The sequence below is a fragment of the Radiomyces spectabilis genome (genome assembly GCF_025331425.1).
Source record: "Radiomyces spectabilis strain NRRL 2753 chromosome Unknown BYT42scaffold_10, whole genome shotgun sequence".
NCBI lineage: Eukaryota > Fungi > Mucoromycota > Mucoromycetes > Mucorales > Radiomycetaceae > Radiomyces > Radiomyces spectabilis.
This window is the reverse complement of record NW_026251935.1, coordinates 1,131,919-1,154,027: the sequence shown is the minus strand read 5'-3', so window position 1 is coordinate 1,154,027 and position 22,109 is coordinate 1,131,919. Positions and strand designations below refer to the sequence as shown.

Below are 22,109 nucleotides of genomic sequence, written 5' to 3'. Positions count from 1 at the left end.
TTTCTATTCGGATGACGGCTCCACCGAAGAAAATGCTGCGGAGGACGAGTTTCGGAGACACGATTACGGCAACTTTATGAAGATCACTTGTTTCCTGAAGCCATCCGCTACAAGAAGAGATGGAAAGAGTGGAAGTTACAGCACAGCCAAGGTCAAGGTAAGATTTATCATCTGGATTGTTATCTTTGATTTGACGCTGACATCCCTTTTTTGGATAGTCATTTGCAGCAAATGTGGTGAGACTGGTCATGTGAATGCCCGATCGGCGTTATGTCCTCAACGCAAGATAAGGAAACCTGTATCAGGTAGACTACTTGAAAACTTCTCTCTCTTTTCTCTAACTATGCTAACGTTTTTATTCGTAGGCTCGAAGCGAAAGCGTAAGCAAACGGTGGAAGAAAAGTCAAAGAAAGCATCGGCAAAAAAGGATCGCTTACAAGACCATCATGATCCAATCAGCCGCGTGTGTCAAAGCTGCTCCAAACTCCGCCCAGATTTCTTGCGCGAAAATCCACACTCATCAAATCGAAAGAAAATCTGCCCATTCCACAAGCCATCCAAGAAGGAACGAAACCGGGAAATTCTCGGTGCTCAACTCGAGCAGTTCACTAGAAAATGTCGCCTCTCCACTTTGATCAAGCTTCCTACGGAGAAAAAGCAGCAGCTGATCGACCAAATCGAGCATATTGTGGACTTTAACAGAGAGTTGATGCTCAAAGCAACTCTTTTTACGTTGTATTATCTGCATCACAAGTTCCTTACCGACGATCCTCTGTCGCCCATGGTTTTTCATCAAACATTCTTCTACTCCGTCTTCCAGCTTTTATTAAACCGGGAGATCAGCTCTAAGAACCGGTATTTTCCAAAAGAAGGGCTCGTTCAAGCTTATCAACAATACCTTCAAGAATTCCCGACAGGCGGACGACCGATCGCATCAGATGCGTCAATGGAAGCCAAGATACTTTCAATTACAGCAAAAAGCATGGCCGTAACTTTTGCAAACAACCTCGTCGAGAACTTCGAGTCACGTTACATTGAATATCTGACACTGCGATTTCGAGAACTATTGCCGGTATGGATACAGTAAGGGAACGTTCACCGGATGTATAAGTTAACTAACCAATAAATTTCTCTTATATAGGGCTTACCAAAGAAACAGTGGTCCAAGTTGGCTCGCCATAGCTATGATTCCTTTGCTGCAGAAACAGATGTACAGTGCCAAAGGCGGGCATTCCTCCAGAGCTCCATCAGAGAGTAGACACAGCCGCTGTACAGATCTCAGAAGTAGTCGATCACGATTTACACGACTACCATCAGCAGTTAACATTGGCAAGCATCACTCGGAACCCTCAGCACTTCATGAGAATCCTCTATCAAGTAAACCAGTATTTCGATGCTTACAACGACGGCCAAATTGCGAATGCAGGAGAAATTCAAATCGAAGCGACCATCCAGTTTGTTCATTCCATTATCAGGCAATTTCAAGAAAGTAAGCTGCTCGGTAAAAAACGTCGTGGGCGGCTGGCTCGAGCTATTCTGAAAAGCATCAACGACGGCACTGCTTTCATCATCCCCAACGGGATAACCTTATCTGAAGATTTGGGCAACAACCTGAACCAGTTTATAGAAGAAACCAGAAGCCGTATCCGGAACTCTGTCGAATACCTTGATCCGCTGGTCAACAGCCCAGTCACCCGCGATGATTGCTTCATTCCGGATTTGCACTTCGTTGTGAATCAGCAGAGGCTTTTCAAATTGATACCGATCCCGACATTTACCCGCAAATATATTACGATCACGGAGCCAATCTTGCGACAAATGTTGAGGTCCATCGGCGAAATCACTAGAGGAACGGCCGACTGTTTTGAATACGCTTTCGATTTGTCGAAGGTTCGGGGGGACGGTAAGTTTGCAAACGGGTTGCTGCTCTCTGTTGCTGAGTGATTCACTGGTTATCGTCGTCTTTAGTGGCACCAATTTTGCTGACATAGTCATGACCGATGGCTACGGCTGTAGTGTGTCCTTCTTCCGGCCCGAAGGGATCGGCACAGGTGTTGCCTGATCTGGAAGCAGCCGATTTCGCCGATTGGGAACGTCCCTACCTTCGCATATGGGGCGCAGATCCCGGAGTGACGGACGTGTTTGTTGCTTCGGATGGCGGTGAGTTTCTTCCCGACGAAGAAAACGCCCTTCAACGTTCTCGGCCGCATGAGGTACGACAATTTTCCACGGTCGAGTTCTACACAAAGGCGCAATACAAGCATTCGACGATCTGCGTGCAGAACTGGAAAATGCGTTCCCAGGTGTCGGACGTGGAGCAGAACATTGTTACCTCGAAAGCCATAAACTTACGTTCAGCTCGCTTATTTATTACCGGTATGCTTGCAAGCATGGAGCGTCTTCTCACCTTTCACGACCGAAGGTTCACCAAGCTCCGGTTCCGACGTTTTGTAAAGAACCAACAAACATTAAGTGGACTCGCCAACGTGTTCATCACTGGCGGACAAAAATACGATCAGATCACTGCAGAGCAAAAATTGCGTCAAATAGCGGAACACCAACGACGATCACAGTCTTCTTCAATGGAGAATGTCCAAACTGAGTAAGCCGCACAGTAAACTTTTAAAGCAAATGGCCAACATGATTAAGAATTTATGTACTAGAAAATGGCGAAAAAAGCCTATAACGAATGATTGGAAACTTCCTGTTGTTGGACTCGGAAATGCGTTCCCTGTGACCATGAAAGGCAAGATCAGCGGTTTGTCTGGGAAGCTGTCGAAAGTCCTCAAAAGAGCAGAATTTGAAGGCCGTTTGGTGCTGATTAAAGTCGACGAATATAACACCTCAAAGGTATGGGTAGGAGAAAATATTATTATGTGATGTTATGCTAAATTGGTCTCTTTAGGTCTGTTCTTTCTGTGCGCAAAAAGCGGTGAAGAACGTGAGAAGTTGTCAAATCAACACAGAACTCCACAAGGTTCTCCAATGCGACCATTGCAAGAAGTTCTGGGACCGAGATGTCAATGCCGCCAGGAACATGCGTTCGATTGTGTTGGAAGAGATTGCAGGACTGGGAAGACCGGCAATTTTCGCTCGTTCCGAAAGCGACCAGGAGGACGAGGAGTGAACTTTTTCTTTTCGGACGCCTAGATCATATAACATCTTTGGCGAACCCAACCCCGAATTCGGGTCATATACACAGGTGAGCCAAAAATAACCACAGTTCAAACTTCGCATTCCAGTTTACTGAATTTGGACTTCAAATCTTTAGTTGTGTAAAGGTCAGCTTCCGTCCTATACTGTAGAGCAAAAAGGAAAGAAATTATAGGGTGCATTACACGTAAAAACCAATCATTGAATGATCATTCGATATGAAGAAGAAAATATTGAATAATGGTCAAAGAATAAACAAGGGAAGCAAAAAAAAAAAAAAAAAAAAAAAAAAAAGAAGGTACACCGGTCGAAAGCCATCTACTCGAACCGATAGAATGCTCCTTGGATTGATATTGTTCTTCCGGATAAGTCAACAGATAAGGTAGAGCATTTTATCTGATGTGTAGGTTGCTCTTTAGGATATGCCGCTCTTTTAGCGTATGCTTGTTAATTGACTTGGCGTGCTGGTGTGTGCTGTTCGTTTTGAAAGTCAATACAGAAACCGGTTCATGGAGACATGTATTATTTCAGGTTTACTAAGGAAAAGAAACAAGAATAAGTCAAGCCATAGTTTTGCGCGGGCACGGGATTAGTAAAATAAAGTTTGTATGTGTATGAATAGTCTCCTCACGGCTATCGATTTCATGTTTGTCAATTTGGTTGCGGAATACGATCTAGTTTACTCCAAGTTGAATTGTGGCGCTCCCACTGTTCCGTCAGGATGCAAGAAACACAAGGTGGCCGTAATAGCGACGAGTTTTTCTTAGACTGACTTTACGTATGTAATCATTATGCCAAAATTACAAATCAAATAGGATTCATATGCTCCTAAATGACCCTAGCCAGCTAACTGATTGGTATCTATGGCTTCCTGTTGCTCATAGAAAGTTCTTCTAATGCAGAGGGGTTACTTTTTTGGTAAAAAACAACTGTGGGTTCATTTCTTCCACGTAAGCAGCGAGCCTAGGAGTGACAAGGAACGTTTGTCTTTCCTGAATACGATTACTCCTCAGAAAATCCTAAAGACTCCTGCATGATGATACTTATCAGCCACAGTGAGAAAATCATGATCGTATCATCAGGAACCAAACAAGAATGTTCCCTCCGTCCTTCGTTTGAGCTTTCCACGATATTCCTTAACTGTATTATGAAGTTTCCGCCGTTCATACCTTATTAGTGATTGAGTCGATGATGTAACAAACATTTGGGCGGACTTCGGTATATCTTACCGTGAAGGTCCTTTCTTGTTTGTCTTCTTTTCTGATCGGACGTATGCATCGGGTGAAATATGCTCAACACAACATATCAAAGGGATACAATGTTGAGGGAATGGATCGGAATTTAGGGAATAATATCGTTAGCATCGCAAAAAAAAAAAAAAAAAAAAAAAAAGGACGTGCCCATCGAATCGGCCGTGATGCGTCCCTTACTTGACATCAATCTATTGGGCAAAAAGGGTAACTACGCTGTTAACGAAATAAAAAGTCAACGTTAAACGTGTTATTGATTCGTCATACTATAGTTAGAACTTGTTTCCTTTATACTTTATTCCAACCCCTTTGTTTTTGATCATTTTCGGTTAGATAGAATTTCAGCTGAAAAATGCTTCTTTTAGAATCGCTCTCGAATATTCTAAAGGCCCCATCCAATGTTGTCATGACCAATAAGCCTCATTCAGTAGATAGAATGGCTCTACTCTATACCACTCACTGCTACATTAATTATGATATATCAAATGGCTGGCATAAAGACAAAGCCAAGGAACTTGGCAAAATTATCCCAGCCAAGTTTGCAACCATCGCAAAAAATCCTCACAATGAGATTGTGTGTGCCCGATAAGCTTTGATAATAACAGTGACTTGGGAAAAAAATCTGTTGAGATGCTTGGGCCAAAACTGCATGGAAGCACTCGGCTAGATGAAAATGCTTGGTCACTACATGAGTACGGCCAAACGGTGACAATGATTGATGGTCTGATGCGAATCAAGACATACAATTCTATCGACGTCGATCCATAATGGTAATTTGAGACGAATGAAATTGGTTTCTTTCTTTCTTTCTTTTGCTTGATTTTTTATTATGAACGAGCGATGATGAAAAAGAAAAAATATGACGAATGAGGTTAAATTTTGAGAAATGAGAGGGGCATAGAATGGAGCTTGATAGTTAAAGAAAATGCTATGGTACATGACAAAAGTTGAGTGGATCAAACAATTAAAAGGCTTGGGAACAATTGAAGGCCATAGAGAGTGACAATTAGAAGTAAGAAACAATAGGATGGAGTTATCTACAACATGGGAGGCCTGGATCGACCGACCCTAGCCATGAACAAGGGAAAACAAAAAAAGAAGAAAACAGAATGATCAGGGAAAGAAAGACACATGAAATAAACAAGAAAAAAAAATATGGTTCAATGAAAAAGGGTTTGCAAGAGCAGAAGAAATAAAATACGATAGATAGAAAAAAGAAATTAAAAGTGAGAAAGTATGCAAGCATGCTTCAGATGTGGTTTGGAGGGGAATGGTACGAGGAAAAAAATATGGATGAGAACCATATTATAAACAACGGGTATAGCGAGAATGATCTTTGCTGAAATACAGTAGAGGCGGAAGTCGAGGCAACATGGTGGATTCAGACATGAGGACTTGGCGTGGTGAAGGCAACAGCTGCTTGTAACTAGGCGGAGAGCTTTCGGAACAAGGCGGCGGGGTGGTGGGTAACCAGCTGGCAGGGGTGCTAGGCGACACGGGTGAAGGCGGGGTCATGGAACGAGTCATTGTTTCGTTGGAAGAAAGTCGCTTGCGAGATTTGCGAATGCCTTGCAATGTACGGTAACGATTGAAACATGTGGCTCGTTTTCGATGAGGAAGTTGACCAGAGATCTGACCCCATGTCAACCCTTTGGCCACACCTTCGCAAATAATAGCGTCTTCCAAATCGGAAAATCGGCTACGTGGTTTGCCATTGTTTTGTATCGGACGAGGATATGGGCAAAATTCGCGAATGGGATGTTGTTTGGGTGACAAAGGAGGTGATATCAGACGCGTCTGTTCCAAAGAGGAAGACGAAGGATTCAACATGTCGGCAACTGTGCAAAAATAAGTCCAAAGTCAGCAGTCATTCAAAAATGGTAGCATATGAGTAGCCACGTGGGGCGGGAATACTTACTATTCATTTTGAGTTCAATGATGAGATAAGTGATGAATGAAAAATGATAAAAAAAAAAAAGTAATGGATAATCAATGAGCAATGAGGTGAATGAGAAAGAGATTCTTTTTCTTGATTTGAGAGAAAAGAAGAAAGACAAGATGCAAAGACAATGAATAAACAAAAAAAAGTTAAGATGTTGTTATGATTGAGTTATCATTTTTCATTGTCTCTTGTCTACTTTATATATATTATGGGGTAAGATACCCATAAAAAGGGATAATACCGCATATGGCTAATGCAATAATTTTCTCTTTCAGGCATGGATATATGCATTAATAGATAAGGGTCTATATATACATATATGTGATATTCTAAACTTGACATCGGGAATCATCCTATGAAGAAAACGCACAGAACAGTAATGTGGAGATCGGAAAAGATCATGAACAAGATCATCACTACTACTTCTTTTTTACGCTTGCTTTTTTCTTGGTATTAGGACCGTAACCACTGTGCCTGAGGAGACACCATATGTAACTTCCCCCACAAAAAAAAAAGAGATCAGACGAGATGATTGGATGAAACAGGAGAACACGGGTTGAAAGGAAAAAGAAAATCCACTGTCGATGAGAAAAGGACCCTTTCATGAAAATACAAGGGGATTAGAAGGGGTCCCAAGAATTCAATAAAGCAGGAAAGAAAAAAAAATCAATTTATCCACTGATTAAAGAACAGTAGCAAACTTGATTGTCAAAAAACTTTGTTTTGGTATGATTATGTCAATGGTGAGCATAGACTATTGAAAAGAAGCAAAACCTGTTGGTATAACCTAAGGCTCCTAATGACGGCAAGGATAGAGCCAATTCTGAAATAGGCAATGAGGGAAGATCCATCTTCCCTTGGTTAGCCACTCTCTCTTTCCTCTCTTTCTGAAGTAAGATGTGCATGTCAAGGGGAACGAAAAAGGTCTGAGATATGGTAGGGGCAGAACGGTACCATGGATAACACCGCCAATAAGCCAAACCGATATAGAGAGAAAAAGGCAAGAACCAAAAAAAAAAAAAAAAAAAAAGCTCTTTGCAAGAAGAAAAAGTAACGAAAGGAGATGCTCAGGGAGGGCTAGGGTCCTTTATTGCCTTTTAGATATTGTGGGATGTGACATGTTGATCACACCGGGTAGGTGAGGTCAGTGTGGATGCATGTGCTTCTATTTTGATTTTATTTATTTACTTTTTCTTCATGTACATGTACCATGTACTTTTTGTTAACGTATACCCAATGGAATGTAATTTATGGATCCAAAAGGTACATCTTGCTTTCCTGTTGTTGTTTTGCAGCGTCCCTTTTTTTTCTTATTCACTTTAGTATGATGGTCATCCTCGTCACGTACCATGAACAAGGGCGCGGTTTTCCTTTTCTTCCGCTTCCATGAAGCGGAAAAAACTGGACCCTTTGGCTCCGTCTTCCCTTTTCTCGTTCAACTTCCCACTTGTGCTCTCCCCTCTGTATGGTCAGCTCCCACTTTTTTTTTTTTTGATCCTAATCGGTTTATGCATAACCCACTGTCTTTTGCAGACTTCATATGCGGGGTTGGTGTACGGGCCCGCGCCCGCCCAAATCCTCTTTCGTCACATGCATGAGGCTGGTATAACTACTGCTCAGGCACATGTAATCTAAAACTTTTGATTTGCTCCTAACGGCGAGATTGGTCAGGAAAATGCCATACTGGAAACTTTTTTTTCTCAAATGGAAGAAGCATGGAAGTTTTACTATCCTGAATTCAGCCAAACCGGTTTTATTGCATTTCATATAGCTCGCATTGTACACGTTTCAGGCAAAAAGTTATACTTCATTTGAATCGATATGTCGTATTTTCCCATAAGCTGTCAAAGGTGTTTTCCGTTGCGCATCCGTTTGTTGTCATGAAAAAAAAGGTACGTTTAAAGAAAATAGGACCAAAGGATACCTTGTTGACAAAGATGGGGTTACAGGATGTTTTCAATACTTTGATGTCCACTGTATTTTCTATGCTAAATTCGATGTTCTACCTCACTGGTGTTTAATTCTGAAAAAAATTCCCCCCCCCCCTGCAGCTTTCAACCTTGTTTTTCTCTTTTTCTCTTTTCTTTTTTTTCCCTTTCCAATCCGATCCAAAAGATACATTGACATGGAGCACTGCTGTTGCCGGGATGAGGCATATTCTCTTATTGTACCGACTTGGGGTCCTTGACTCCTATTTCTAGTCCTATCCGACCTTCTTTCAACTTCTACTCTTGTCTAGCGTCCCACCAAAAAGGAAAAGAAACAAGACATCAACATGTCAGGCAACTTGGGGGGAGGGAATACAAGCGATCGGCAAATGGTTCTTTATTTTTCTCAAATGAGACATCGCACGTTAGACATTTATGTTTGGGTTTGAAAGCATTTCCACTGACAGAGGCGGCATGGTAAGTCATCGGATGAGAAATGAGATTCAGGTAAAAAAACTCCTGATGATGGAATGACACGGCCTTTTAATTTCTCAATTATAGATATTGACCTCGTTCGCCACAGTGGGTGATCAACCAGGTCCAATTCCTGTTAGAGGCACAAAGGTACACGTCTCCCTGATTTATCACGGACATCGGTTCCTCGAGCTGCAATCCATCGCCAGCGTCACCAAAACTCCCTAAAATGACACCTGGCTTTGCTTTTCCAGACATGGATCGTCACTTTCTCAGTGGACTTCTTTTCCGAGACGGGTAGATCCCCTCCCATTTGCAGGTGTGCATTTTCGGGAGCCTTACCAACTGCCTTGCCGTATATTTTGTATATGTCAGTGCTAAATGGCATGAACCCTTTTTCATAAATGCATGACGTCAAACCCTGGTATGCACAGGCAAATGCCTTCCAAGGACTTTTTTTTGTTATTTCGTGCTTTTTTTCTTTTTTCCCTAGAGTTGGACCTGACGACTAGTGACTTTCTCCTAGATCTTCTCCTCCAATCGCCTTTTCCGGCTAGCATGGTGTCAGATTTTGCATACATCGCTGATGGGGTGTACTGATTGACGCACATCCACCGTTTTCTCGAGATATGCACTTTTGTAGTATACAAAATGAGAAAACAATGTATGGTCACTTCTTTTTTGACACTGTTATCAATGTTTCATCCACTTTCAACTGTGAGCTCAGATAATTGATGAGTGCCATTTTAGGCAAGCACGATGGCGACAAGAAGAAAAAAACAAATCGTAGGTTTTTTTTATTTCATCCTTTCAACGTGGAAAAGGATGGAAAAAAGCGCCCTTGTATTTCCGTATTATGAGATGGTGTATGTTGCAATCGGCAAACTCTAACAAGAACGCGATTAATCCGGTTTATGACCATGAAGTTTTAATAATACGAATGGGTTTCTTTCCGAGTGGTGATTTTTAAGGATGCCTGGCCTAGCAAAAACATGATGGTTTGCCCGCTAAAAAAAAGGGTGCCTATTTTTCATATAATCTTGTTCTCTCCTTTTTCAAACGCTGATGTCTCCTTGAATTTTTTTTCTCCCGCTTTAATCGCAGGAGTATCGCTGTAAAATCCCTCATTATGAGTCCAACCTCATTACAACATGACCACATGGACAGATCTCTGTAAACATCTTGTCTCGCATCTTGACGTGTTCAGATAGTCAAGACATAAGACAAGGATGATATTCGTCTTATCGTATATTGGTCGCCCTCCTTGTACACAAATGTCGCGTGGGATTATTTCCATGCCCTGCTTTGTCATGGTGATTCTTCGCCCTCACTGGTGAACACAAGTAAACTAGAGCACACCATAAGTTTGGCAATCTGAGTTCTGTTGTTATCGATGAGAAACAGTCATGCTGAAAATTAGCGATTGACTATATCTCATTACGGCTTTATATATGAATAAAAAAAAAAAGAACGAAAAAAAAAAATTACAATGAAAATCCTGACTCCTTGAAAGTTCCCGGGGAATGTTTTTTTTGTATTCAAGATCAGCAAACGAACTCTAGAACCACGACCGAGCTGTAGATTAGCTTTTCATTACTGTGTTTATGCACAGGATTGTTCTCCAGTAGCTCCAAGTCTATTGCACCTGATAAAAATACGTCCAATAATTGACCACTGAATCCATGCCTATTATGTTAACCATCAGCGACCAAGTGTCCAACATGACTGCATGTTATTGCAGTGATGATCCTTCGGAAGGACCGAATGATCAAAGGTTGTTTATTCCGTGAAAAGGAAAAAAAAACACAACGACTGCTTTTTAACCTTGTACTGGTTCATTACAATTGACCCTTTTTTTTTTGTAAGGGGCGATTTGCCGGCACGTCACATTGAGAGGTACTAACAAGGTGTGAAATACCTACCATTATTAAAATGTTTGGGAGTTATGCGCGCTAATTTTCAGTCACATTGGGTTTTGCTACATTTGTCGGCTTTGATTGGGTAATTTTTGAAAAACAAATGTTTATGCTTGGTTGACAGACAGCTGTGATCGGTCCGACCTTTGCGCTCGAACTTTTAACATGAAGCGTAAAGCTCTGATGGAAGATCTAAAGAAGAACCATGTTTTGGAAAGAGACGTTACCCATGTACACACGGTCGAGTTTCAGAAGCGAGGCTTACCGCATCTTCATTTGCTTTTGGTGCTACATCCGGAGGAAAAGCCGAGAACACTTGATGACTATGATCGTATGTGTGTGCGGAACTTCCGGACAGAGAAAGATTTCCTGATCTCTACGACACCGTCAGCATATGTATGGTGCACGGTCCGTGTGGAACAACGCATCCGAGGTCTCCCTGCATGGAAAACGGCTCATGTAAAAAGCGTTACCCGCGCTCCTTCAATGAAGCTACTATCGAAGATCACAGTGGCTACCCGTTATACCGTCGTCGCAACAATGGTGATTTTGTGGTCAAGAACCATGTCCAGTTGGACATAGATGGGTTGTTCCCCACAATCGATACCTCTGTGCAAGATATAACGCTCACATTAACGTCGAAATCTGTACTTCTCTGGAAAGCGTCAAATACCTGTACAAGTATGTTTACAAGGACCACGATCGTGCTGCAGCAGCAATGTATCATGCCGGCAATGACAGAAAATGTCAGGTTCCTGACCCGTTTGCGCTTTGGATGCAGTTCCGCCAGCATTTGGCAGAAGACTATTTCCCTTTTTGGAGCAATCAAAATCAAGACAATGATCATCAAAATTGAGCCGCCCCAATCGTGTACGATCGCGCTTTGCTGGACATTGAAGAGCATCTGAACCGCCAATCGAGTTCACTGCTGAGTTACGATCGCTTTGTTCTTCCTGATCGCCAAGAAATTGGCAGAAGCACACTTCGCTGTCAGCCCAGACTGGTAAGAGAACAATTCGATCTCATCGCAAACGTTGCCAATGTTCCCCAAACACACGAGTACCTAAACCGTTATCAACATGCCGTATACCACGCAATTCTCCAGAGTGTCACGCATGGAAGCAACGAATCAGCCCGATTGTTCTTTGTTGATGGTCCTGGTGGCGTCTTTACCCTTATGTTGTTGTTTTATTATTCCTTTATATTTTACTGTATGTATTTTGTCTTATGCTCCTTTGATTTCATCCTTTGCTATGATTTTTCAAGTTATTCTTCACCTTTATGTTTTACTGTATGCTTTTTGTCCTTATGTTCCTTTTGATTTTATCCTTATGCTATGTTTCCCCAAGTACGATTTTTTCTGTTATCTATTTTTGTCTCTCCATTTAATATTATACGATGTCTGACTATTTCTGTTCCTAAGTTTGTGTACATATTGTTGTTCCTCTGTCGTGGATGAAGAAAATGATCGCTATGTGGCGGTAGGTCAGGGGGGGCAAGACCCCAGGAAAAAAGAAAAAGAGACTGTACTACTCTGTTGTCCATTGAATACGCAAAGATTTATGCGCACATCAACTAAATCTTACCGAAAAATCAACCGCTTATTGACAAAAGATTAGAGTACCATCAAGCGAGACCTTTGGGTACACAAATTCGAGTGCGGAGTTCTTAATATTGCAAATGGAGCATCCCATTCCAAACGCATCTTTAATCAGCTACTATTCCCACTAGCCTCAGATTAACAACAAACTACAGACCGAAAGAGCATAACTTTGTGATCTTTAAGATCAACAGGTACTACTAGTCTACATAATTAAAATCTTTGGGAAATTAGCGATTTTGTAAATCACATGATCTACACTAAGTCATCAGGACCTGTTAAACCTTTTTTTTTATATTTCAACCATGCCTCGCTGCCCACTTTCACGATAATAGGCGAAACAATCAGCAGCAAGATGCCGTTTGCGCCAGTTGTGGTTAAACAGAGTATCGTCGTCTTTCGAATAAAAATGTGAGTAGAGCTCTTTTTGAAGAAAAGTGGTTGATGATACGACTGGCGTTCTTCTGTAGCATCATTCAATTTGTTGTTTTTCTGTCAGTTATACTATATATGTCCTTTCATTCTCTTTCAATTTTCAATGAATCGAATAATACATAAGCAGACGTGCTTCGATCTATGAATTCATGCATCAGTGGGGTGACTATTGTTTCATCCATGGAGAATCATATATTTTTGCCTTCGATTTTATCTTTCTTCTTTTGATTTTCTCTCTCTCTTTCTGTTTGCTTGATAAACCCTCACTATCATTGTATCAAGAATCCATCCGCATCCATCATCCAGACCATTCTTATCCCCTGTATCTAACTTGGTTAAATCGACCACCATCCTCAAAAAGGTAAGCATCGAGTTGTCCACCATCAATTTGCTTCGGCAAAACAGACTTACCTCTCTTTTTTTTTCCATCCTTCTTTTAGCTTCCGGTCATCTCCGTTTTCTTTTCGCCTGACAAGTTCTGGATACTACAAGTTGACTTTCTCTCACCATCCATCCATTCATCTGGCGAAACCGGATGACGTCAAAGGCCATCATTGGTGGTGTAACTCTCTTTTTAATCAGCAACGCTTACGTGTCCTCTTCATGTTTCTCTCCTTTAGATTGCTTCTCATCATATGGTATTCGAGATGTCTACCCGATTATTGTATTTTGTAGTTCATAGTTTGTATTTTGTATTTTGTATTTCATGTACATATTCTTTTCGCAGTCTTTTCCTCTTTTTTTCCCACATGAGGTTTTACTGACGCGACCATTGTTTTTTTATCATCATGTACTTTATTTGTTTCTTTCTTTTTATTCGGGGGACTCTCGATATCTGGAATCCAGCTCGAAATTACCGACACTTCTGGCCACGTCAATATTTTTTGCCTGCTCAAGCTGACACCATCGATCCATCGCTTAACTGTCCCTGGAAGCAATTTTATTTTCCGCATCGAAGAAGAAGCTTACCTGGCGGTCCGTATCATCTTTTTTTTTTCCGGTACACCATTTGGTTCAAAGGCAAGTCCAATTTCTTTTCCTTTGCTATGATGTAATGAACGTATACTAATTCAAAATTTTTTCAATGTCATATAATCCAAGTCAGGTCAAGCGATCAATGGCTATTGCAAACTCAAATAACAAAGGTAAAATATCTTGACGAAAATTTGAATCAATCAAAGAGCTTACTAACTCATTTTTTTAAATACCCAACATTCCCACACATCATTCTAGATCTATCATAACCTTGGACGGGACGGGATTGAGGGGGTCAATAAGTGCTGCTGCACACATGTTTGGAAATCATGACTGTACGGTATGCCAGAGTATTGACATTAATATACCAAAGTTCCATCAAGAGTCTCGCCCAGGTTATGCCGTATTGCGTTAGGCTTTTGTCTGACGAATGTCGCTCAATGTAAGGGGGCGACGTCCAGTAGCAGGTGGCATCCATTGCACAGCGGGTGTACGGCTTGTTACAATTGACCCTGTACAGTGCCCTGGCAAAATTTTTTGTAATCCCGATAAATTTGTTGACTTCCCTAATGTCTTTTTCATCTTCCAGTTCATTTTTCTCGAGAAATAAAGAAATGATAGTCAAATAAATTGCAAGGAAGCAAAAATAATGACTTGATCCTTTATTGGCGGGGAGTGCGGGGGGGGGGGGTCTCGTCATATTACCTTGGCCTGCGTAATCCTGATAGGGAAATCCGCTAAAACTGACGACTTCCATTCAAAAAGAAGAGGCCATCGTCATTAGGATGACTTCTATTTTCAATAAAGTGTATAATACGAGTTGAAATATAGTTTAACGAGCCACGTATTACGTCTGTACCAAAGTTATGTGCACCTGTGTATCCGACCAGCCGATATATGAATACTTGAGAATAAAGATCTCTCTCTAACAGTATCTGAGACCTACTTCATGCAGCTATTTCATGCGATGAGGCCACACTCTCTTATCAAAGGATAAATATGACGTGAAGCAATGAGAAGAGACACATGGCGTCTCTTTCCTGCTTCATTATTGCTGGGTGGAATATGCTCCGACTGTGCCGATTTCGACACAGTATAAACAACAAATTTTTCTTTTGGTCTACCTCTGTATGAAGCAAAAGCTTAGCATCTTGGTTCTTTGGTTCCAATTTTGTTCTTTTCTTTTTTTTTTTAGGATAGAGCTACTGGTTGTTGAAGTATAACGCTTAAGCTTGGGTCTGGGAATTTTTTAGGTGTCCCAAGAAAAGAGTCCTACTTCAACATACGCTAGCTTATACAAAAAAAGCCATGTAGATTGTTACCATATACCTCCCAATTGTTGCAACGGATATGCACTGAGAAACAAAATTTTCAGCAAGGAATCTCTCTGGAACTCGAAATATTTTCGGGATAAGCTGCTGAAACGTGGATGTTGCATTAATGAGACGAAGCGGTGAAATTGTCCTTCATATGACCATATCGCGGGTTGAAAGCAGGAGCCGGGGCATTTTTCTGTGGTGATTTTTCCTCATACTTCTTCTGCATAACAAAAATAGGAACTGACGACCTCATTATCAGAGATGTAAAAAAATAAAAAATAAAAAAATGCCACCATCTCGTGGATGCCAGTTTAAGGTCCCTCCTTCGCTACAAAGAAAAAGTCTCATTCTGAAGCGTACAGGTGTATCATCTGTATCCGGCTAACCAATACAAGAACCCTCGAATAGAGGCATCCCGATCGATCTTTAAGCGTACCTGACACCTATTTCATGCGATGATACCGGGCTCTCTTATTTATGAGAAGTATGGGATTATGCAATGTTTCTCTTCATTTTTCAGTTTTATCATTGGACAGAGAAGATGGACGTGTTTATCTATTAGGAAATTTTTCGGGCGATACCGCCTCTTTTCTTGTCTATAAAAGACAACGCATTTTCCTTCTTCTTTTTTTCTCCATCGCACATCTACTTTTTCAATTTAATTGAATACACATACGCTCGCTCTCTCTCGCAAAACACATTGTATTCTATCGCTTTTTTTTAATTTACTCGTGACGATCTCGTACGTATACTCTCAATAATGATCACAACTGTCAGGAATCTAATCCTTTATATTATATTGTAGTTGCGCACCGAAAACTGGTTTTTTTTTTTTTTTTTTTTTTTTTTTTGCGGCCTATAATGAAACTTTTTTTTGAAAGGTAATGTATTTGTGCTCAAGTGGCTTTCTTTTTTGGATGTTATGCCGAATCACTCACTCGCTTCCTTTTTGTGCTTCTACTGTGTAGTTTAAAATACTGACGAACAAAGCCCATGCCTTGGTGGTGTGCGGTGGCGGCTCCCACAGTGTGGTGAAAACAGTTTTTTTTTGTAAGTAAAAACAAGGAAGAGTAAGTGTGGCTTGTCTAATGCATCCATCTTTTTTTTGTATGTCGCTGTCCTTTGGCTTTCTCTCTTTTTTGATACCTTAAAACAACATTACCTTGCCTATTTTAAAATTTTCTGATTTGTAAAATTTTTACCCAGATTTTTTCAATTAAACTGTATACATACACGGCTTCATTCGAATTTTGTGAAAGAAGTTAAACAGTGAATCTGTAATTTCACACCCGTAGTTTTACATGTCCCAAGAGTGTTTCCTCTTTCTTTTTTACTCTCTTGCTGAGTGGCCATTTGAGAATCCCCTTGATTTATCCTTGGAAAGGAAAACTTATTAAAAATAAGGAGACTTCTCCAGTTTAATGAAATTTGGAAATGTATTTGTCATGTTCTCAAAATAACAGTAATCGCGTCAACCCTAAAAGCGATAAATGAATTCGACAAAAAACTAATCACTTATATTAGAATTATTTCTATTTTTTCAGGAACTCCAATCACGGGGAAAATCTGCTCCCGAACGGAGAAGATAATTTACCACGGAAAATATCACCGCTTGGTCATTGCGCGGTGCGAGCTGCGCATGCATGTTTATGGTAATGTCATCATTTGAAGCTCATTGACGTCAAGCTCCGCTCCATGGGATTGCTTGGCCACCCGGCATGGCCGAGATGAGTAGCAAAGTCGCGAAAAGAGGCAAAAAACTCATATTTCTCTATGGCGTTGAAGTAAGGACATGGTATTGTTGCTTTTCTTGTGTTCATTGCACAACCGTAAGTTGTCAGTTTTGGATCCCTCTTGGAACTAACTCTGAAAAGGATGTACTCTATAAATTGAAAAAAAAAAAAGACAGCAAGACGATGATAACACGGCTTTTTATTTTAGTCTCACGACACTCCGCGACATATTTATAAAAAGCTTCATCTTTTGTCACTGGTATCCTATAATCTCATTGGTTTTCTTTTCCTCTACACATCATGCCTTCTTTTCTCCAGACTGCCATTCTCGCTTTAACAGCAGTTTCGATGGCCCACGCGGCTATTGTTATCAAAACCCCCTGGGAAGAAACGACTTGGCGAGCAAACCAACCCGCTAACCTTGCATGGGTCTCCAATGCCACTGATTTTGGCACTGTATGCGACATCCAGCTGTTGACCGGCAGCGATGCCCATGCCCACGTTATTGCTAATTTGACCGCGGCCGATAAACCTATCCCGTGCTCTGTGAACCAATACACCACTTCTCCACTTCAAACCTACGATACCGGCGACTACTTTGTGCGCATCGGGCAAGCCGCTAAGGACAACTGGTCGTATTCCGGCACGTTCCGTTATATCGGCAAAGGCGCCTTCCCCATGGGCGCCAACAGCACCATGGGATCTTCCGCCGGCTCGACAACCTCCGCCAACCCCAGTACTAAAACGGCTGCTTCCAGTGTCACCAGCCAAGCCAATGCTTCAACTCCGAAAGCATCCTCTTTATCTGAGGTGTCAAGCGATGGTGCCAGCACTGCGGATGCCGCTTCTGAGAGTTCGGCCGAAGATCTTTAGATAACCATTCTTATCATTGGTACCAGAGACACAAAGAGCATTTTTTTATGAAATAAAGAAGAAAACTTCTAAAACAATTTATAACCACAATATACGACGGTACTTCTTACTATGATTCATGGGTCATAAACTTATTCCATGTCTGTGCATTAAGGTTTGTACAAAGTCGTCGTATATGCCCGTTATGTTAATTCAACGCCGCTTCCGACAGCGCCAAGTGCCGGCATTTTTATGCAAGCATTGTTACTGTTGGCCTCAAAGTGAGAAAGAAAAAATCATTGCAAAAAGAGAGTTTATAATTATTTTATTACTAAAAGAAAGCTTGAAACAAATCTACTATTTATGTACTAGAAAACGGTGTAGTCTATTAATTGTTTTATAACAAGTGGATTCCATAGTGAATTCCACTTTCACTCACGCAACAGATACTTTTAGTTCAAAATGATACTGGCCAAGATCACAGGAAGGAGACTGACAGTAGCCCAAGTAAGATGTGAGCCACTGTTCTGCGTAGCAGGCTTGCTGGAGGGCTTGCTGGAGGGTTTGTTAGTGGCCATCTTGACGTGTGTGGCTTGAGTAGCACCAAATGTCATCGACGGAGGTGCAGACACGGAAGTAGGCTTGCCGTTGCCGTTGCCGTTTCCGCCGTTACCATTACCATTGCCGTTACCTCCGTGGCCGTTGCCGTTGCCGTTGCCGTTGCCTCCGTGGCCGTTGCCGTTACCATTGCCGTGGCCGTTGCCGTTACCATTGCCGTGGCCGTTGCCATTACCATTGCCGTTTCCGTTGCCGTTGCCATTGCCATTGCCATTACCGTTTCCGTTGCCATTGCCATCACCACCGAGCTTGAAAGGCACAGAGAAAGACGAAGTACTGACGGATTTGACAAAGTACATGGAATCAGACAATGCAATAGAGATCTGCAGAGGGACTCAAAAACACTTACAATTTACCGTTGTGGTCGAAAAGGACCATGAAAGCATAGGTGGCTTCGGAATTCACACTAGTAGGAACCTAATAATCATGCAATTTCGTTAGATACATTGCTCTGTGTGGTTATTTATGCTCATTTTTCACCTACCGTCCAGTTATAACTATTCGACTTGCCAGAGATCTTGAACATGTGGCTGGTGTTATGCATGCTGTCCGGAGGTTGACCTTCCACCAACACGACCGTGGCATCGACATCCAGACCATTCAACCATGCTGTAAAACAATTTTGGTGAGTCAATACATTCACATATACCAACATTTGATTCTCGACTATGGATGATCCTTACAAATTGGGATACTATACAAATGAAAGAATCAGCAACCATGGCATTAGACGGCAATATGGGAAAATGCGATATCTGAGCCACATGTACTTACACATCCCCAGCACGATAAACAGCACCTTGTTTAGGTTCAGTGATGTAGAATGGACTATCGTTGGCGAAAGCGCCAACGAAGAGAGCGCAGAGGAACACTAGGATCGATTTCATTCTTGTTGGAGCTATTTGTTTGGCAGCAAAGCGAAAGAATACAGTAGATGAAAAATATAATGACACGACCACGACGGAGGCCGATGGCTCGTCTTCTTTTATACATTATGCTTAACAGAAACCGTTTCAAAAAAAGTCTCGCAAACTTCTAATCATCCGACATCCGTATGCTATGCTATAGCTATCGCTGATACAATAAAAGCGTCAGGAGAAACACGACAGGATTCATTGGAGCAAATATTTGATAGAATTGGGAATACAGCCGAGGAACAAAATATTCGCGCGAGTCGCTTCAGATGGTTATTTGCTGCTTCGCCGATTTTTGTTATTACGAGTCATACTCCGGTCGTAACTTTTTCCGTAAACACGCGCATGGGTGACAAGTCAGGGCAGGCAAGGGAAGCGCAGGATGATTTAGTCGTGTTCCATAGGATGATGCTTCCATTCTCTGCGCTTGGGCTTCTTTGAGGTATTGATCGGTACCGCCTGGTGCTCATCGTCCATGTCGAGTTCATATTCCTCGGGAATCCTAATTCTCTCGTCGGTTACTTCCTCACCAATCCAGTCATCCGCCAATACTGGAATGCTCGAACTCGTCCATAAGAGATAACTGAAATTGCTGTCCATGAGGCGTGAGGAAAAAGGGAACCCAAACGTGCCTTGGCTGAGCTCCAAACACCGTACAAGCAAGCGCGCAAATGGTCCGGTACGGTCATCACGTGATTAAGCCCTCGCGCCCGAAAAAGGGCCAACTTTGGTTATCCGCTCACCCTCCCGTAAAAATGAAGCTCAGTGAACCTTGTGGCATCCCTCTTTTCCCATCGCCAAAGGTAGATATCGCTTACATGGAATGGGGAAGACGGATCGGGTGGTAGCGAAGGAGGGGATGATGGATAGGTGATTGTGGGATGGATACACCTATGATATGGATGGATTGCGCTTCTTGCCCGACGACGTTTCAACAGAAAAGGACATGGAGTAAAACGATGACTTTCATGTTCTGTACGATTTTCTGCCAATCCCACGCAGCGAAACGACGAATCGCTAAAAAGTAAATGGCTAATATGTATCGGCCAATCCTAGCATCCATTGCTCTACAAGTAATGGGCTTTGCAAACAAGAGGATTATTTTTGGTTCACGAAAAAGAGGGAAAGGAGATCATGGCTGTCTTGGGTGGTGGTTTATCTTGGGTCAATATTATATTAGGGACATCTCACTTACATTTGGTTTTTTCTCCTAGCTACAATGCCGCACGCACCCAGAAACAGCTTCCTCGCTCCTGGCGTCAGCCGTTACAGCCGTTCTTCCGTCTACGCCAAGAAGGCTTTGCACAAGCGTCAGAAGAAGGCCGTTGCTGCTCCTACCAAGGAGACTGCTGCTGAAAAGACTGTCGAAGTCAAGGGTGCCAAGAATGGTGGCAAGCGCACTGTTCCCGCTCAAAAGGCTCCTCGCTTCTACCCCGCCGAGGATGTTCCTCAGCCCAAGCAGTCCCGCAAGGTGAACAAGGTTGCTTCCGCCCGTGCCAGCATCACCCCCGGTACCGTTGTCATCTTGTTGGCTGGTCGTCACCGTGGTAAGCGTGTCGTTGTCTTGAAGCAGCTCGACAGCGGTCTTTTGCTCGTCACTGGTCCCTTCAAGGTCAACGGTGTTCCTTTGAGACGCGTCAACCAGGCTTATGTCATTGCCACCTCTACCAAGATTGACGTTGGCAAGGTAAGAAAACTGGACACTACAATATGAGAAAAGCGTTTTGTCCAGAATATTCATCACGGACAATTTTCTAGGTTGATGACAAGTTCAACGATGCTTACTTCAAGAAGACCGAGAAGAAGGCTAACAAGGAATTCCTTGAGGGTGAAAAGGTAAAAAGTCGAATGGTGGAATGTACTCGTCTGTCCTGATTGGCAACGGAAGCTAATGCACTGATCTTTTCCTTTAGCCCAAGGCTGCTCTTCCCGAATCCAAGGTTGCTGATCAGAAGAATGTTGACAAGGCCATCATCGATGCCATTGTCAAGACTCCTTTCCTCCGCCAGTACTTGAGCTCCACCTTCGGTTTGAGCAAGGGTCAATTCCCCCACAACATGAAATTCTAAGCATTTTTTATTGCTTAAAAACTCGTTGGTGTGGTGAGCTTAGGAAGCGCTTTTGCAGTATAAAATAAAATCTTGCGTTTTGTTCCAATCTTTCTGCAAAAGGAGTTTACAGTTGATAAGAACCAGTCTCTTTTTTTTCCTCTTGTGCAGATCGAATTTAATGGTTAGATCTACGCTTGATCCTCGGTTCACTTTATTTCTCATTAACAAGCCGTACACCCGCTGTGCAATGGATGCCACCTGCTACTGGATGCCGCACTCTTACATTGAGCGACATTCGTCAGACAAAAGCCTAACGCAATACGGCATAACCTGGGCGAGACTCTTGATGGAACTTTGGTATATTAATGTCAATACTCTGGCATACCATGAAACACTTTTAATGAACAAAGCAGCACTTATTGAACCCCTCCGTTCTGTCCCGCCCAAGGTTATGATAGATCTACAAAGATGTCTGGGAATGTTGGGTATTTAAAAAAAAATGAGTTAGTAAGCTCTTTGGTTGATTCAAATTTCGTTGAGATATTTTACCTTTGTTATTCGATGCAGCAGATATTGAGAGCTTCCCGACCGAAAAACAAGAAATGTACAAATATATAAAAAAAGTAAAACAATAGGTGCGTCTGTAAAAACCCCCTAAAAACCCTGTGGGAAAAAAAGGAGGAAAAGACTGCAAGAAGACTATTCACTAAAATACAAAATACATACTACAACTACAAAATAAAATGGTCGGGAAGAAATATCGAAGGCGATACCACGGGCAGCAATCCATATGAGAGGAACCTGGGGAGGACGCGTCAGCGTTTCCCAATGAAAAAGAGAGTCACACCACCGACGATGCCTTTGACGACAAAAACCGGATTGGCCACAATCTGGTGCCCGAACAAAGTAGAAAGGCTTTGGAGGGATGGATGGCTTGAATGGCTTGCCA

General features: G+C 42.1%; 6 protein-coding genes across 6 annotated transcripts; 3 read left to right on the top strand and 3 right to left on the bottom strand.

Moving 5' to 3' along the window:
* The first annotated feature begins 294 nt into the window (after positions 1–294).
* On the top strand, positions 295–1,370 carry BYT42DRAFT_58275 (uncharacterized protein). The gene is made up of 3 exons (XM_051569717.1): positions 295–305; positions 366–1,072; positions 1,142–1,370. Exons 2-3 carry the CDS (start codon positions 710–712, stop codon positions 1,256–1,258), a joined length of 480 nt encoding a protein of 159 aa, XP_051421227.1. The 5' UTR covers positions 295–305; positions 366–709; the 3' UTR covers positions 1,259–1,370.
* A 4,338-nt stretch (positions 1,371–5,708) lies between these two features.
* BYT42DRAFT_548085 (uncharacterized protein) lies at positions 5,709–6,328 on the bottom strand (the record flags this gene model as incomplete). Its single annotated transcript, XM_051565989.1, has 2 exons — positions 5,709–6,241; positions 6,322–6,328. 2 exons carry the CDS (start codon positions 6,326–6,328, stop codon positions 5,709–5,711), a joined length of 540 nt encoding a protein of 179 aa, XP_051421226.1.
* Positions 6,329–16,806: 10,478 nt separating this feature from the next.
* BYT42DRAFT_536745 (uncharacterized protein) lies at positions 16,807–17,683 on the top strand. The gene is made up of 2 exons (XM_051565495.1): positions 16,807–16,821; positions 16,934–17,683. Exon 2 carries the CDS (start codon positions 17,026–17,028, stop codon positions 17,596–17,598), a length of 573 nt encoding a protein of 190 aa, XP_051421225.1. The 5' UTR covers positions 16,807–16,821; positions 16,934–17,025; the 3' UTR covers positions 17,599–17,683.
* A 236-nt stretch (positions 17,684–17,919) lies between these two features.
* Positions 17,920–19,082, bottom strand: BYT42DRAFT_606899 (uncharacterized protein; the record flags this gene model as incomplete). Its single annotated transcript, XM_051571162.1, has 5 exons — positions 17,920–18,471; positions 18,545–18,612; positions 18,680–18,804; positions 18,879–18,889; positions 18,970–19,082. 5 exons carry the CDS (start codon positions 19,080–19,082, stop codon positions 18,030–18,032), a joined length of 759 nt encoding a protein of 252 aa, XP_051421224.1. The 3' UTR covers positions 17,920–18,029.
* Positions 19,083–19,496: 414 nt separating this feature from the next.
* On the bottom strand, positions 19,497–19,798 carry BYT42DRAFT_616275 (uncharacterized protein; the record flags this gene model as incomplete). The annotated part of the gene is made up of 2 exons (XM_051572048.1): positions 19,497–19,701; positions 19,767–19,798. The coding sequence occupies 2 exons, from the start codon at positions 19,796–19,798 to the stop codon at positions 19,497–19,499; spliced, it is 237 nt and encodes a 78-aa protein (XP_051421223.1).
* A 78-nt stretch (positions 19,799–19,876) lies between these two features.
* On the top strand, positions 19,877–21,326 carry BYT42DRAFT_536742 (ribosomal protein L6e-domain-containing protein). Its single transcript, XM_051565494.1, has 3 exons — positions 19,877–20,796; positions 20,868–20,945; positions 21,023–21,326. Exons 1-3 carry the CDS (start codon positions 20,329–20,331, stop codon positions 21,176–21,178), a joined length of 702 nt encoding a protein of 233 aa, XP_051421222.1. The 5' UTR covers positions 19,877–20,328; the 3' UTR covers positions 21,179–21,326.
* The last annotated feature ends 783 nt before the right edge of the window (positions 21,327–22,109 follow it).